This window comes from Gracilinanus agilis, chromosome 1 (genome assembly GCF_016433145.1).
Source record: "Gracilinanus agilis isolate LMUSP501 chromosome 1, AgileGrace, whole genome shotgun sequence".
Classification (NCBI taxonomy): Eukaryota; Metazoa; Chordata; class Mammalia; order Didelphimorphia; family Didelphidae; genus Gracilinanus; species Gracilinanus agilis.
The window spans coordinates 396,814,128-396,830,893 of NC_058130.1; the positions used below are offsets into that span (position 1 = coordinate 396,814,128).

The window sequence follows — 16,766 nt, forward strand, 5'->3', positions numbered from 1 at the left end:
GTTCTAGTAGTAACATAGTTGTATATAGTAAGAGGGGAATAAGAGATGGAGAATAAGGAGACCTGGATACTAATTTTCTTTCCAACAGCCACTTGGGTTTGTTTTGCTTTTGTACTTTGTTGATTTCATTAATAGAGGGAATTCTAGAAAGGAAATTCCCTCTGTCAAGGCATATTGACATTTGCCTTGAAAATGACATAGTCTTATAATGATGTTCAGTTATAAAGATGAAATAAAAGGTGACTTGCCTAAAGTCACACATTTAAGATGTACCAGAGGTTATGTTAATTCATTATCTTGACTTTCTTTAGTTATACTTTCTTCTCTACTTCAGGCAAATGTATTTAGTCACCCTCTCTATCTCAACTTGCTCATATATAAATTAAGTGATCAGACTATATAGCATTCATTTGTTTTCCAATTTTAAAAACATATTCTTTTATAGAAAAATATTTTCATTGAAATTGTATATTTTGATGTAAAAATACTATTCAATAATTACTTAAATGAATACCCTAAAAAGTGCATTTCACTGTTAAGCAAAACAATGAAGGATTGTCTAACCTTTTTTTTTTCTAATTTAAACCTTTACTTTCTGTTTTGGAATCAGTACTATGTACTGATTTCGAGGGGGAAAAAGCAATAAGGCTTAGGCCTTTGGGGTTAACTGACTTGCCCAGTCCCAAAGTTAAGAAGCATCTGAGGTCAAATTTGAATTCAGAACTTCCCATTTCCAGGCTCTACTGTGCTGTCTAATTGTTCCAGTATGTGACTTTTTAAGGCAGATCTCTTGCTATCTTGTCACCTGATTTAAAATAAAGATAGGATGACTTTCATCAAAAAGAATTGTGGCTAAGCTACTGAGAGAAATATACATATAGACATACATCTATGTATGTATGTATTCATGTATAGATATAATGTACATATATACACAATTAATGAGTATGTATATATGAATGCATGTAGCCCTTCTACTTAAACCATTTTTAGAATTCCAAACTACAGAGCAATGCATTTTAAAAGTTGTAAAGCCCAGAACAAAACTGCAAACCCAAAGAATCAAATAGGTTTTGCTATGGATAAAAAACTGTGTTTGGGATTAAGAAGACCTTGAGTTCATATCCTTCCTCAGATATATATTCTCTGTCTGATCTTGGACAAGACTTTTCACATCCCTGGGACTCAGTTTGCCATTTGTAAAATGCAAGTTTTCAGTTTGATGGTCTCTGAGGTTCTTCCATTTGTAAGTCTATGTTCACATTATTATTATTATTATTTTCATGATCATAGTTCAAAAAGTTTATTAAGTACAGAGGATCTCATTTGATGCTTACAAGATAATGAATTAAGCAGAAGACAGCACTTTCATTCTTATTTTACCGAAGACAATCTTATAGAGGCTGAGATTTATCCAAAATCACATGCTACATTAGGATGAGGATGATGACAATGATGATCATGATAACAATGATGGCGATTCCTACTCTTTTCTGTTAATGGCCTCTTTTTATGGAATAAGAATTTTCTATAATAAGGCCCTATAGGAGAAGCTTAGGGAGACCCAAGAGTTATCACGACTATCTCCCTAGAGAAAGGATATCCCAGTATTAAGTATAATGTCTTCTTCGTGCAAATTTATACTATGAAATTATGTTGAAATACACCTAAGTGACAACATAGTGTAACAGAAAGATTTAGGAATGAAAAGACCTGGGTTCTAATTCTGGTTCTATCACTAATTAGCAGAGTAACTTCTGGGTAGTCATTTAACCTCACTGGGACTCCATTTTCATTTATAACCCAAGAAATTTGAACTAGATTTCTCCTAATTCCTCCTAAACTAGATTCTCCTTGCTAACTCTAAAATGATAATGATACATCAAGTTTGAAGCTACTATATAACAACAGAGGTTTATTTCAGATCACTTGCATGTACTATTGATTGTTTGAAGAAAACATCTTTAAAAATCATTTAAAATGTTCTGTTGATGGCAGCTATGTGGCTTAATGGATAGAAAGCCAGACCTAAGAAGACCTAGGTTCAAATCTGGCCTCAGATACTTTCTAGCTGTGTGACCACGGACAAGTTACTTAGCCCCTATTGCCTAGCCTTTACTGCTCTTCTGCCTTGAAACCAATATATAGATTCTAAGACAGAAGGCAAAGATTTAAAAAGAAATAAAGATAATGTTCTTTCTAGGACTCTAATTTGGTCCAAGAAGAAAGCTTCATAACACTTCTGAAAATCAAGAACAGGGATCTGGTGCTCCTCAAGAAAGTCATATCTACACATACCTAAAGAACTATTATCACACAATTTGAAAAATAGATGCAAAATTAATATGACAAATGTAATTACCACTATCTGAAAATAATCACTAGGAATGACCACATCTCCATTCTTCATCCAGTTCACTGTAGGCACAGGCTTTCCCGAGACAGCACACTCAAACTCAATGTCCATACTCTCATAGGCATAGAGATTTGAAGGGTGAATTAAAAACCATGGTGGAACTGCAAAGACAAAAAAAAAAAAGAAAAGAAAAAGAAAGAAAAAAGAGAAAGAAAGAAAGAAAGAAAGAAAAAAGAAAAAAAATTAAAAGGCTTGGACTGCAAACCTTGAATGCTAAGGACTTCCCTGAACTAAGAGAACACTACAGTGAAATAGAAAACATTTGTAATTTAAATTATCCCCAAAACCTTTAGCTTATTAAACAGGAACAAGTGTAGAACATATTTATTTTCTGAAATGCAGTTAAACAGTTGAAGTTAATAGTATTCTGCCACAAGGAAAGATTAAAAACCTAATTTTGAAGAAAAATGGATTGTATATAATAAACATTCTAAGAACCAAATGGCTTGCAGAAAAGTGACCTGGACACCTAATAGGTTAGTAGAACTATAAAACTTATGTCAATTAATCAAGGAACCAGAAGATGACACACACCTGCAGAGAAGAAAGCTTATACTTAAAGCATTCCAAGGTTCCATCAATAACATGGAAATTTGGCTGAGTTTGTTCCCTGGTTGAAACTGTGCATGATGAAAGGAAAATGAAATACGATGGATTATCTTTACTCAGGACACATCCTTATTGTTCTAACAATTACCCATTGTCTTATATGACCATTATGTATCATTATTTCCATAGAATGGTATATGATTTGCTAATTTAATTTAATTTCTTCATCACCATAATTCTAGTTAGATGACTATGAAAATTTGCAATTGAAGGAAAATTGCTAATAAAAAAAATCACTAATGAATTTCCAAGCTTATTCTGTGCTATCTACAAATCCTTCATGGTAAGAGGAAAAAAAATGTGGACTGCTTATGTTCATACATATGGGATCTTGAAGGAATTGTACATTTTGAATATTCATAGTACCTGGGAAGCCAGATTAAATTAATTTTAAAGTAATAGGCATGATATCTCTTTTCACACAGGAAATGCATATGCATTTTCCCAGGGGCCATGCTGAATATTTAATTGATTATATTTCTATTTGCTTTATACAATGGCTTCCATAAATGCATTTATTCAAAATTACTAAAAAAGCTCTTCTTTTATCATCAATGTAGCCTCAACAATTGCTTCCTCTGCTGTGTATTATATTTCTACAGGTATTCAATAAATCTATATAATTTTTTATTAAGCTTATATTTTTTTGAGGTTCAATGACTGGTATGGGGGAGTGTATATAATATACACACATATACTTACCACATGTACAGGCAAGCATGCATGTATATGTATGTTTGTATAAATATTTACTTTGTATATATCTGTGTATTTATGCACATATAGTGCACATGTGTATATGTATATTGTATTATGTTGGATGTACTCATATAGAAAAATACATATGTTTATTGGAGATGTGTATAGTTAATAAATATATGTATGGACTTGCACATCATGCATACGTATGGATGTGTCCTGACCTATATGAAGATACATGTATGTATGAAAGCACATGTTGCATGAATATCCATGCATTTATGTTTCTTGCATGTCTGGCTAGATAGAGATATATAGAAAGAGCAAATGAGATAGATACATAGAATACATTCATACAGACACATACACACACACTTCACAGCTAGTCGCATAATATGAAGCAAACTCTCAGTCCTGGGCATCAAGAGATATGTGTTCTGGCTCCAGTTCTTTCACTGATGAGAATTCCGTGCAAGAAAGGCACTATACTAGAAGCTGAGGGTTATATATGTATGTGTATATATACATACATATGTATATATACATGTATAGACATATACACATATAAATGCATATGCTTAAGATTTCTGTAATTCCTTTGTCACTTTGCAAACAGTTTTTACAAAGATGGCTAGTAGAAAGGATATATACATATAAACATATAGGCATATATACAGAGAAACATAAATTTACTATATGTTTTTCTTTTTAAATTTTCCTTCATTTTCAAAGGCAAATTCTCTACCTCTACATCATCCTGTACATACACCCCACACTGAAGGGCAAGAAATGCAATACACATTACACATATGAACTCATGTAAAAATTTCATTTCAAAATCATTTCAGAACATGTTCTGAAAAAAATGTGAAAAAATACTTCAATATGTACTCTGACCCTATCAGTTCTCTAAGGAAATATGAAGTGAAAACAAACAATATTATTAAAGATGATATAATTAAAAAGTCAAATGATGTCTGCGTGATGCTTTCTAGTTGGGAAAATTATGATTTTGAATTCCATCTCTGAAATTGTGTGATGACAGACAAATCACTAATTGGTATGGGCCTCAGTTTCTTTATCTTTTAAATGGTAATAATGCCTGCTAGAGTTGTTGTAAGAATATGAATTAATAAACTTAAAGCACTTTGAAGTCTTCAAAATGCTATATGAACATCAGGTACTATTGTACTAAATCACAAATTCCTTGAGTGTTGGGACAATTCATCTTTGCATCATGAGTATTTAGCAGAGATCTTATCGTGCACTATGAAGCTATTTGCTAGATGATTAGGAAGAATTAAAAGCCTCCTATGTTTTTTCACGCAAAGTTCAAGGGTGAGGGTCCACTAAATAATCTTAGCTGCCTGTTCTTCACTCTGGGGCAATGGTTACTTGCTTAACTCTTATTGTTATTCTCAAAAAGACTAAAGATTCACAGGTTTTGGCTTGCATTTAAAACCAAGTTCAGAGAGCGCAAATCAAGGCAACCTTTTCTTTCTTTTCCCATTTCCCCCTTTTTTTTTTCTATAGGAAATATAATTCCCCATGAGTTTGCATACCTTCTCCAAATGACTATGCCAAAATAATTTTAGGAGACTAAGAAAGCCACCACTATTTATCAAGGGTTGGGAAAGTTGAAAAAAGTTATATTTTCCAAAAACAAACCACCCACATCTCCCACACTCAAAAAATCATGGATCCTTCATTAATCTTCCAGAGTTAACAATTCAGTTCTCTTATCTAGCCAAACTCCCTTATTCCAAATATGAAGAAACTGAGACCTAGAAGTATTAAATGACTTTAAAAAGTAATACACACTATATATATATTGTTATATATATATATCTGTNTTGCATTTAAAACCAAGTTCAGAGAGCGCAAATCAAGGCAACCTTTTCTTTCTTTTCCCATTTCCCCCTTTTTTTTTTCTATAGGAAATATAATTCCCCATGAGTTTGCATACCTTCTCCAAATGACTATGCCAAAATAATTTTAGGAGACTAAGAAAGCCACCACTATTTATCAAGGGTTGGGAAAGTTGAAAAAAGTTATATTTTCCAAAAACAAACCACCCACATCTCCCACACTCAAAAAATCATGGATCCTTCATTAATCTTCCAGAGTTAACAATTCAGTTCTCTTATCTAGCCAAACTCCCTTATTCCAAATATGAAGAAACTGAGACCTAGAAGTATTAAATGACTTTAAAAAGTAATACACTATATATATATATATATATATATATATATATATATATATAAACATCAGGTTTAGATTTGCATTGAATCCAGAACTCTCCTACAATTGAATAAAACTTGAGTTTGAGCGATCCCAAAGGATACATCCTTAAAGAGTCCTGAAAGGAGACTAGTTGGAAGAGTACTGAAGGAAGATTCAAAAGGAACTCTGGCTTGAAGAGCCCCAACTAGTGAAGCCTATAGTTCTCTCACTCCTTAACTAGCACCTCCATGTGCTTCATGAAGGACAAAGCATTCAATTCCACCATTAAGAAGAATCCCAAACTGACAGGCCTTGGAACAGGGTTACAGAAAGATAAGATTGAAATAAAAATACAGATGAATGGATGGATAAAGCATTTATTTGACATGCCAGACACCTTGCTATAAATTAGAGACACAAAAAAGAAAATATGTTGATCCTCATTATTTATTTATTTGTTTTTTAGAAACCCTTATCTTCTGTCTTGGAATCAATACGGCGTATTGGTTCCAGGGCAGAAGAGTGGTAAGGGTAGGCAATGGGGGTTAAGTGACTCGTCCAGGGTCACACAGCTGGGAAGTGTCTGAGGCCAGATTTGAACCTAGGACCTCCTGTCTCTAGGCCTTGCTCTCAATCCACTGAACTACCCAGCTGCCCCTAGTGATCCTTATTATTAAGGAGTTTATATTGAAATAGGTAAGAATCAATTATAAAGGAGAGCTGGAAAGAGGGCAAATGAGAAAGGATGCTGAGGAGGTGGAGAGTAAGCATAATGAGTTCATCTGGAAGTAAAGTGAACATGTCTGGGGTTCTTTCAGAAGTAGCAATCCTGGCCAGGGACTTAGCAATCAGGGAAGCAGGTCAAATGGAATCTGTCTTGATGCATCATAGCTATGTTTGTTTTGTTGAAAAACAATTTTCTGCCAAGCCTTTTTCTTCAAGAAGCACATTTAACCTATAGCCTGCTAACTTGCACCCTAATTATTAACATCCCTTCCTCACTTCTATTCAGAAGAGTCAGTGGATATAGAGTGGCAAATATGAATTGTTAAAGGGTTAGAGTAACAGGTTTTGTTGACTGATTGAATGAGAAGTGAAGATGAGGAAAGTTTCAAAGATAACCCTGAGTTTTGAGTATGGGATAATAGATTAACTAAAAATATACTCAACCTTGGCTACTTCTGTAGTTCTAATTGTTTACGTTATTTAGCATTTAATATTTACTTTATATCATTTTTAGTTCTTTTTTGTGTGTTTAGTTTTCTTAAAGGAAGAGGCATGGAGACTGGACTTATGACTTCAATGATATATAGAACTTCTGGGTGAGGAAATATTCACTAACAATGGAGAGCTATACCTTCTCTGCAATTTGAGCCTTAATGAGTTTTCTAGAGTACTTACAGAGAAATTTAATTACTTGTCCACAGTGATACAATTACATATCATAAAGAGGTCTTGAACTCAAATCTTCCTGGCTTTGAGGGCAGCTCTCCATAAATTATTGCAGATTGCCATGGTAGGCATATCATCTCCACAAATTGATTATTATGCTTTTGATATCAGGAGCTAGGTTTTACTTTTAGTTATTCCCAAACTCTATAGTAGCATAGGCAAACATTTTTGAGATCACCTGTCCTGTGAGCCCCTCACCCCTAACTACCCACCCCAGACAGCAGAGGAAGTGCTGGCATTGGATGGCTAGACAGAGGGGTGGAGCATGCAAAAAACATCCTCAGGCACTATATAAAGGGGGAATGGAGCAGCCTTCTCCATGCCATCCCAGCATCCATGCCACAGCTTGGTCAACATGGTTCAGTTTTTTTTTTTAATTTTTTTTAAACCCTTGTATTTCGGTGTATTGTCTCATAGGTGGAAGACTGGTAAGGGTGGGCAATGGGGGCCAAGTGACTTGCCCAGGGTCACACAGCTGGGAAGTGGCTGAGGCCGGGTTTGAACCTAGGACCTCCTGTCTCTAGGCCTGACTCTCACTCCACTGAGCTACCCAGCTGCCCCCATCATGGTTCAGTTTTGATAAAGTTACAATCTCTCTTTTTCTCTCTCTCACAGAAAGTAACTGATGACTCCTCTTGTTCTCAAACCATCAGAAGAGTGAGACCCAGGTTATGAATTAGTATATTCTAAATCCTAGAATTTCTATAATTTTGCAGCCAAGAAGGTTCCATGTAGAAAGTAAGAATCTAATATCTTTTTAAAAAAATTATTTAGAATATGTTTCCAAAGTTACATGATTCATGATTTTTCCCACCCCACTTCCTTCTCCGCTCTCGGAACTGACAAGTAATTCCACTTGGTTATACATGTATCATTGTTCAAAACTTATTTCCATGTTATTCATATTTGTAGCAGAGTGATCTTTTAACACCAAAACTCCAATCATATCCCCATCAAATCATGCGATCAGGCAAATGTTTTTCTTCAGTGTTTCTACTCCCACAGTTCTTTCTCTGGATGTGGATAGCATTCTTTCTCATAAGTTCCTCTAGATTGTCCTGGATCCTTGCATTGCTGATATTAGAGAAGCCCATTACATTCATTGTGCCACAGTGTATCAGTCTCTGTGCATAAGGTTCTGCTGGTTCTGCTTCTTTCACTCTGCATCAATTCCTGGAGGTCATTCCAGTTCACATGGAATTCCTCCAGTTCATTATTCCTTTGAGCACAATAGTATTCCATCAACAGCAGATACCACAATTTGTTAAGTCATTCTCCAATGGAAGGAGATTTCCTCATTTTCCAATTTTTTGCAACTACAAAGAGTACTGCTATAAATATTTTTGTACAAGTCTTTTTCCTTATTATCTCTTTGGGATACAAGCCCAGCAGTAGTATGGCTAGATCAAAGGGCAGACAGCTTTTTAAAGCCCTTTGAACAAAATTCCAAATGGCCTTCCAGAATGGTTGGATCAATTCATAACTCTATGAGCAGTGTATTAGTGTCCCAATTTTCCTGCATCCCCTCCAAGAACCTAATGTCTTGATTCTCATGCTCGTTTTCCCATATAAATCTCTTAAATTATCATATTGGTTAATTTCAGGCTACTGTAGCAATTTTTTAACCTTCCTCTAAATCTACCTCAAGACACCACTAATGCCTAATTTCTCCATCTCCTAATTGCTGGCTGACCATTTTAAATTGCATAATAAATCAGAAATTCCAAATAGAAATCATTTTTTCCCTAAATTGGTTTCTCTAATCAATCCCCCTATTTCTTTTGAGAGCAGTACAGTACTTCTGGTGACTTTGGCTTGAGAGGTATCAAAGACTTTCCTTCCTATGACTTATATCATGACATTTTCTAATTAATAACATTGTTTTTTGCATCATAGCATTCTAATTCAGCATCTCATCAGTCCTTGGTTACACTGTCTCCTACTTGGCATTCCTGCCTCCAGCAGTTCCCTTTTTAAAAAAAGAATCTTTCTAAGGCACTAGACTGAGCATCTCACCCCCATATTCAAAAAGTTTCCTTGGCTCACTATTCCCATTAGTTTAGGATTCAATGTCTTATCTTCCTTCTGTTATTTAAGAGCTTCTATAATTAGACTCCCAGTTATCTACTCAATTTTGCATTCATCTCTTTCATGAATTCTACATTCCAGTCAAATTGAAAAGACTAAGTGTTCAATATAAATCATAAAATTCACACCTCTGTGCATTTATATATGCACATGACTGGAATTCACTTCTAGCTCTTCTCTACCTGGTAGATTTCCATTCTTCATTGTTCTGCTAGTATACCATATCTTCTGCTAAAACTTCCTGGACTCTGAACCAAAAGTTATTTTCTCCTCAAATGTTCTTAGGTTTCTTTGAATATTTCATTTGGCTCTATTAAAACCAATCTTTTGCAGCACTTATTTCCATGTCTGTTACATTCCCTTTTTTCCTCCTTCACCCAGGAGAATATAAGCTTCTTGAGGATTAGGACTATCTTTTATAAAGCCTTTTATTTCTTTCAAGTTTAATATATATGTGTATGATGCATACATATATATATCAAAAACACACACACACACATATATATAATATATCAGATGCTTAATAAACATCTGTTAAATTTAAACACAATCATTATTGCTCTCATTCAGATTTTGCTTTTAATGTTTTTACTTTTAAAAAAGCTATTTTTGCTATTATCTCAATGCCTCAGAAGTCACAAGAAATGTATTTCCAGATGTAGGCTAATTAAAAAAATTTACACATGGAATATAGGCAATTGATTTCAAAGATGCTCCTCTGTAATTGAGAGACACTATGTCTTCCTTGGATTCATCCCAACTATAAAATTAGAGACCATATATTTTTAAAATTTATATGTACCTTAATTTAACAACAACAACATAAATTCCACTGGTTAATGGTCACAATAAACATAAATTAAAAATCTGAATTCATTGTGGTAAAATAAATTAGAAAAGTTACTGTGATCCCTGAGTGGTTGTTATTCTTCTCCCTGAATAGTAGAAGAATCCTCTAAAATACGTGGAGTGAAATTTCTGTTTTTCGTAGAAAGTCTAGCACTCCAGGGAGCTCTTTAGCACTTTGGTTATAAGATAATGATTTTCAAGCCATTGCCTTTCCTCTTAATCCTGTTATCTATAGATTGACATATATCAAATGTTAACAGTATACTTGCTGCCAATTTGTGCTATATATATGTATATATATGTATGTATATATGTATCTATACACCCGATATAAATAGATTTTTTCAAGTGGATATCACAATTGAATCAACAGATGCCTCCACAATGAAGATTCATTATATCATATGTGATCATATCCAGATTATCACATACCATTCCATTTGGTATGAGACAAAGGCTTTTATAGTGCATGTAATGACAGTGTGACTGGAAAAGAAATAATTGCCATTAGCTTAGGTTCTTGGATTTCTGTGTCAATGATCATATAGAAACACCTCTTTTCATGTAATACTGCTTCAAAGTAAATGCTAGTCTTTCATAATGGGAGTGATTAGGGCATCAATTTCAGTTCTGTTTGATGACCCCCAAATCAAAGTTTCAGGAAGTTTATGCTAGTTAAAGTGGCCTTTAAACTTGTTAGGAAGGACTCTACTGGTACACAATTATGCTAATTTAACACTACCATCCTATTCTCTATCCTTTGACAGATGACTATATGTGTATTTTTGATGCTTTTCTCTGTGATGTACTCTCCTTAGTCACTTCCTCTGTTCCAAATGAGAGATATACTTAAAATATGCTTGAGTTGCTTTCTATGTAAGACTCTCTCCCACATGCCTTTCTATCTTCCTTCACTGAGAAATGTTTGGTAGAATTTTTTTGATTTTGATTTTTCCTTTGGGTGGTCAAAATGTACTCCACAGTAAGAATTTAAGTATAGGAGTTAATTTCTGGTTCACGATATTTACCTAGGATAAATTAGCAAGCTATATTTTTATGCAAAATCTGATTTATTTTTAAAAGTATAAGTATTTTTGGTCATTTGTTTTAAAAAGGGAAATTTTGCTGTCATGTGACTAATACCTGAATAAAGAGACCACATTCATGGTCAGAGATGGGCACTCATACAACTGGAATGTCCTTTGATCCCTTTCTTCTTTTTTCCTTGACATAAAAAATTATGTAACTATAGCAACTCATCATGCCATCTGGTTTTATTCCTTTTCTCATTAGCTAGAGTCAATATGGTAGTACCCACTCAATACTTAGATAAAAGATATATCCACAAATGAACTTTGATCTATCCTATTGAAGATCATTCAACAATGCAGAGTTAAATGTACATTAAGTGCCTGTTTTCCCAAAGGTACTCCATCCATAGACCTTGGGGCTACAAAGGCAAAAATGAAAAACATCCCCTTCCTTTAAGGAGTAGTTGATGTACTAATGTTCTAGGTTTATGTTCCATTTGCATGTCAGAGTAGTTTAAAGTGGAAGTTAGTTGCATGTTGCTATGTTAGTGTTACTTAAATTTTCTTCACTTTCAATCGTTATCTAATTACCGAAGGGATAAAATGTAAAGCTGCAAAAATCCTACACGAGTAATAAATTTCTAGAAAGAAAGTCATATTTCAAGATAGTTTAAGGGCACAGTGGATAGAGTACTACTAGGTCTGTAATCAGGGGGACCTGGGTTTAAATCAGATCTCAGAAACCTCTTAATTAAGTGACTCTGGGAAAGTCACTTAATGCCAAATTATGTATCCCTTACCTCTCTTCACTTGGAAAAAATATTCAGTGTTGATTCTAAAACAGAAGGAAAGAGTTTTTTTTCAAGTAACATTCCTTATCTAAAGAAAACGGTTCATGGGAAAATAATATAATATAGAGCATATATTCTTTTCCACAGTTTTTGGAAAGTATACTCCATCCCAAACCCATTTAAATAACTCAAGAAGATAAAAGAAAATGTAAATGTTAGGTTTATATGTTGTCCTGAATAGCTAATCTCTTACTTTCTATCTGTTTGATGTTGGGCAAAAGGACAAATAGGTGATGCAGTGGATAGAACACTGGGCTTGGAAATAGGAAGATTCATTTTCATAAGTTTAAATCCAGCCTCAGATACTTACTATGTTATTCTAGGCAAGTCACTTAACCCTGTTTGTCTCAGTTTCCTCATCTGTAAAAGGATCTGGAAAAGGAAATGGCAAAGCACTCCAATACCTTTGGCAAGAAAACCTCAAATAGGTCATAAAAATCAGACGGGGGTGGGGGGGAGGAGCTGAGTAGCTCAGTGGATTGAGAGCCAGGCCTAGAGATGGGAGGTCCTAGGTTCAAATCCGGCCTCAGACACTTCCCAGCTGTGTGACCCTGGGCAAGTCACTTGACCCCCATTGCCTACCCTTACCAATCTTCCACCTATAAGTCAATACACAGAAGTTAAGGGTTTAAAATTAAAAAAAAAATCAGACAGGGGGAGTAGAAAATAACTGAAAAGTCAAAACAAAGGAGAAAACAACAAAAACAATTAGTCAATTAACATATCTGGGACCATTTCCTAACTTTTAAAAGGATGAGAGTTAGATTCAATTAACTAACATCTATTCTAAACTTCAATGTGTTTCTATAGTAATATAATATATCACACTCTGTGTATGTGTGTGTGAATACTCACTTAAAATTATGTAAGAAAAAACATATTGTAGCTACAACCAGTTTTCTGGGAGAAAAGGTTCACAGTTTGAGCTTTAGAAAATGTGAATTACAGAAAAGCTAGATATGTCATAAATATGTTCACTCATATCTGATATATGATGGCAGAAGATCATTCATTTAAATCCAAAAGAGCTAAAATTTGTTCTTACTCATTCCTAATATCAAACACCGCCAGTTTTAAAATTGACCATGTTTTATCAGTCTTGTTTTATCAATCTTATGGTCATCTAGTATGATGCTTTAGTACTTTGGAAGGAAAAAGAAAATGAGATTTTAGAGCATCTCGGAAAAAAGTAGATGTCACATAGATTCTAAAGTCATATAGTTGTTAGATATCAACAAATATCAATGGAAGGAATGGCTTTTCTAAAATGGATTTGTGGTGCCCAATTCAACCATAAACACCCTGAGATTTTCACTATGAGTTATTCCAAAAGACATCAAATAACTGTGCCTATGTGGAAGGAAAATTCACAGATCTTGGGAGAAAGACATAAAGGAGCTGGTACTGTCAATTGTATAGTTTACTGAAAGAAAAGAAATAGCATTTTATAGAATGCTTGGTCATCTCACATTGCATTGTATATGAAAAAAATGAAAAAAAGATCACCACGAATATCATTTAAATTTATGTACCAGGAAATATTATAGCAGATAAAATAGAAAAATTCTTTGTAGAACTAGAAAAGAGGATGATACCAAAAACAAATAATTTAATCCAAATTAAATTCAATTTAAAAGATAAGCATTAAGATATCAAAATATATGTTAGACAATATGGTTTAGGCTCCAAAAATGAAAGATATTTGATCACAACCACAAAATGCTTTTCATACAAATAAAATCAGATTTTAACAATTTAAAAATTGCTCATGGATAGGCTGAGCCAAAATAATAAAAATGATAATTCTTCCTAAATTAATTTATTTATTCAGTGTCATACCCATCAAACAACCACTATATCACAAAGCTTAAAAATAATAACAAAATTAATATGGATGAACAAAAGACCTAGAATATCAAGGGAATTAATTTTAAAAATATGAGGGAAAATGACTTGGCTATATCAGATCTCAAACTATTTTATGAAGAGGATGCCATCAAAATAATCTGGCATTGGCTAAAACATAGAGTGGAGGAACAATGGAATAAATTATGCACTCAACATACAATGGTAAATTATCACAGTAACCCAATGTTTGACTAATCACAAAATCTAAACTTTGGAAGAATTCATTATTTGACAAAAACTGCTAGGAAAATTGGAAAATAGCATGACAGAAATTAAGCGTAAACTATGCCTCATATCATATATAATAAGATAAAGTCAAAATGGATACATAATTTAGAAATTTAGGTTGATAACAAACAAATTAGAGGAGCACAATAGTATACCTGTCAAACTAAAGAATAGGGAAGAAATTAGGTCAAAATAAGACAAAGAGAACATTATGAGATATAAAATAGATACTTTAACTACATTAAAATTAAAAATTGCTGCAAAAGCAAAAGCAATGTAGTCAAGATTAAAAGGCAAATAATCGACTGGAAAAAAAATCTTTATTGCAAATCTCTTTGACCAAGGCTTCATTTCTCAAATGCATGGAGAACTGAGTCAGATGTATAAGAATACAAAGTATTCCTCAATTGACAAATAGTCAAAGGATATGAGTAGGCAATTCTCAGATGAAGAAATTAAAACTAGCTTTAGTCATGAAAAATACTCCAAATGACTATTGATTTAAGAAATGAAATAAAATGATGATTTCCTTAATTTTTAAAGTTTTATTAGATATTTAATAACCATTTTTGACAACAAAAAACATTTAAGCAATCAAATCATAAAATTATGTGCAAAACTACAGACTCCACATTGTTTACAATTTGCTTAAAATATATTACAAATTATATATGTGTGCTAATATAAATATTCTCTGCTTTTCAATCCCCTTTGGATTTGTTTGACTGACACTTTTTTCTTTTGATTTGGGGGCTTTTAGTATAATCGTAAGATATATTATTCTTATTCTTTTCATCTCTTCCTACATTTCCCTAATTTTCATTATATTTCTGATATTTGCAATTTCTAATAATATAATGCAATCCTTTACATTCAAATATCACATTCTATTCAGCCATCTCTCCCAATCATTGCATTTGTGTTATTTCCAGTTATTTTTTTCATACAAAGCTCCCATGAATATTTTCATATATACAATGGTTTTTATCCTCTCAAGAATGTCTTTTGAGTCTAATGCTAGTAATGAGAACCCTAAGTCAATGAGCATATAAAACTTTATAGCTCTTTTTGTTAAAAACCATTGGTTCTAAGGCAGAAGAGTGGTAAGGTCTAGTCAATGGGGGTTAAGTGACTTGCCCAGGGTCACACAGCTAGGAAGTGTCTGAGGTCACATTTGAACCTAGGACCTCCCTCTCAATTCCTGGCTTTCAATCCACTGAGCCAGGCAGCTGACTTCTGTGGATCAACTGAGGAATCATATGTTTTGCTCCAGCCCCTAACCTTCACTTATGTCTCTCATTTTCAGTATGTTTCTTATAAATGACACATTTTCATATCTTGGTTTTTAATCCTTTCTTTTCTTTTTTTTATGACCTCCTATATATTGATATTTACTCCCTCTGTTGGTATCCTTCCTCTCCTTCCCTTTGCTTATCTGCTTGTCTTCCTTTCTTTTAACCCTTTCTTCTCTTATTCCCTCAGCACCTCCCCAACAGGAACTCCTAGTTGGTCTTTTATTTCATCCTCCTTCCCTTCTGTTTCCCTGTACATTAAGAAGATTTTTACCCTTCTTATTGTGTATGTTCTCTTCATCCAAGTCTGAATAGAGTAGTGGTTTAGTTCTATAAGCACTCCACCACCACCGCAATTCCCTTTGCCTTGGCAGTTTCTCCGCTCATTCTTTCTTCATATAAGATAACTATTCTGCACTACCTGGTATATTCCACTACCATTTCAGCTCATTTAATTCCATTCACTTCAACTCCATCCATGTATGTCCCTTCAAAATACCCAGGCATCCCTTTGGTGAGATGTTCATATTCTAAATTGATCTTTTTGACACTAGTTTTTTTGTTAGATTGTGTGTGTGTGTGTGTGTGTGTGTGTGTGTTTCATAATTTGTAATATACTCTAGGTTCTTTGTCATATGTTTCAATTTGGTTTACCTGAGGTGAATAGTGGTTGCTATGTCTGACTCATCTTGGAGGGCTCTCCATCATTTCTCATCACACCCTTTTGGGAGGATAGCACATCCCTCTGGTTTTTTATATGGTAGATATGTAATAACATATAATCATTCTTTAAAACCCAAGAAACTGTCCCCAGTGGAGATAATCCAACCCTATCCAACTACAACAAGAACTATGTGACTATTAGATAGCTTCCCTGTAGGTTTGCCTTCTTTCCTATTCTTAATCACCAAGTTTTTGATTAAATAATTGGATTTTATTTTGTGTTGTTGTGTGTCTATATATTATCAGAAAAATAAATTAAGATCCCTACCTCCATGGGAGCTAAAGATCCTGTTTTCTTATTGGTAAAATGTAGATGAAAATAATAATACCTACTTCACAAAATTGTTAGAAAGTGACTTGAAAAATCCAAAGAAATTATAGAAATGAAAGTTGGCAA

At 33.7% G+C, this 16,766-nt stretch overlaps 1 protein-coding gene across 1 annotated transcript in view; it reads right to left on the bottom strand.

Moving 5' to 3' along the window:
- Nucleotides 1-16,766, bottom strand: part of DCC (DCC netrin 1 receptor) — a 941,371-nt gene that overhangs the window by 560,544 nt on the left and 364,061 nt on the right. Inside the window, 1 exon segment of the mRNA XM_044681552.1 lies at nt 2,363-2,517. Coding sequence (XP_044537487.1) covers nt 2,363-2,517 — 155 coding nt within the window.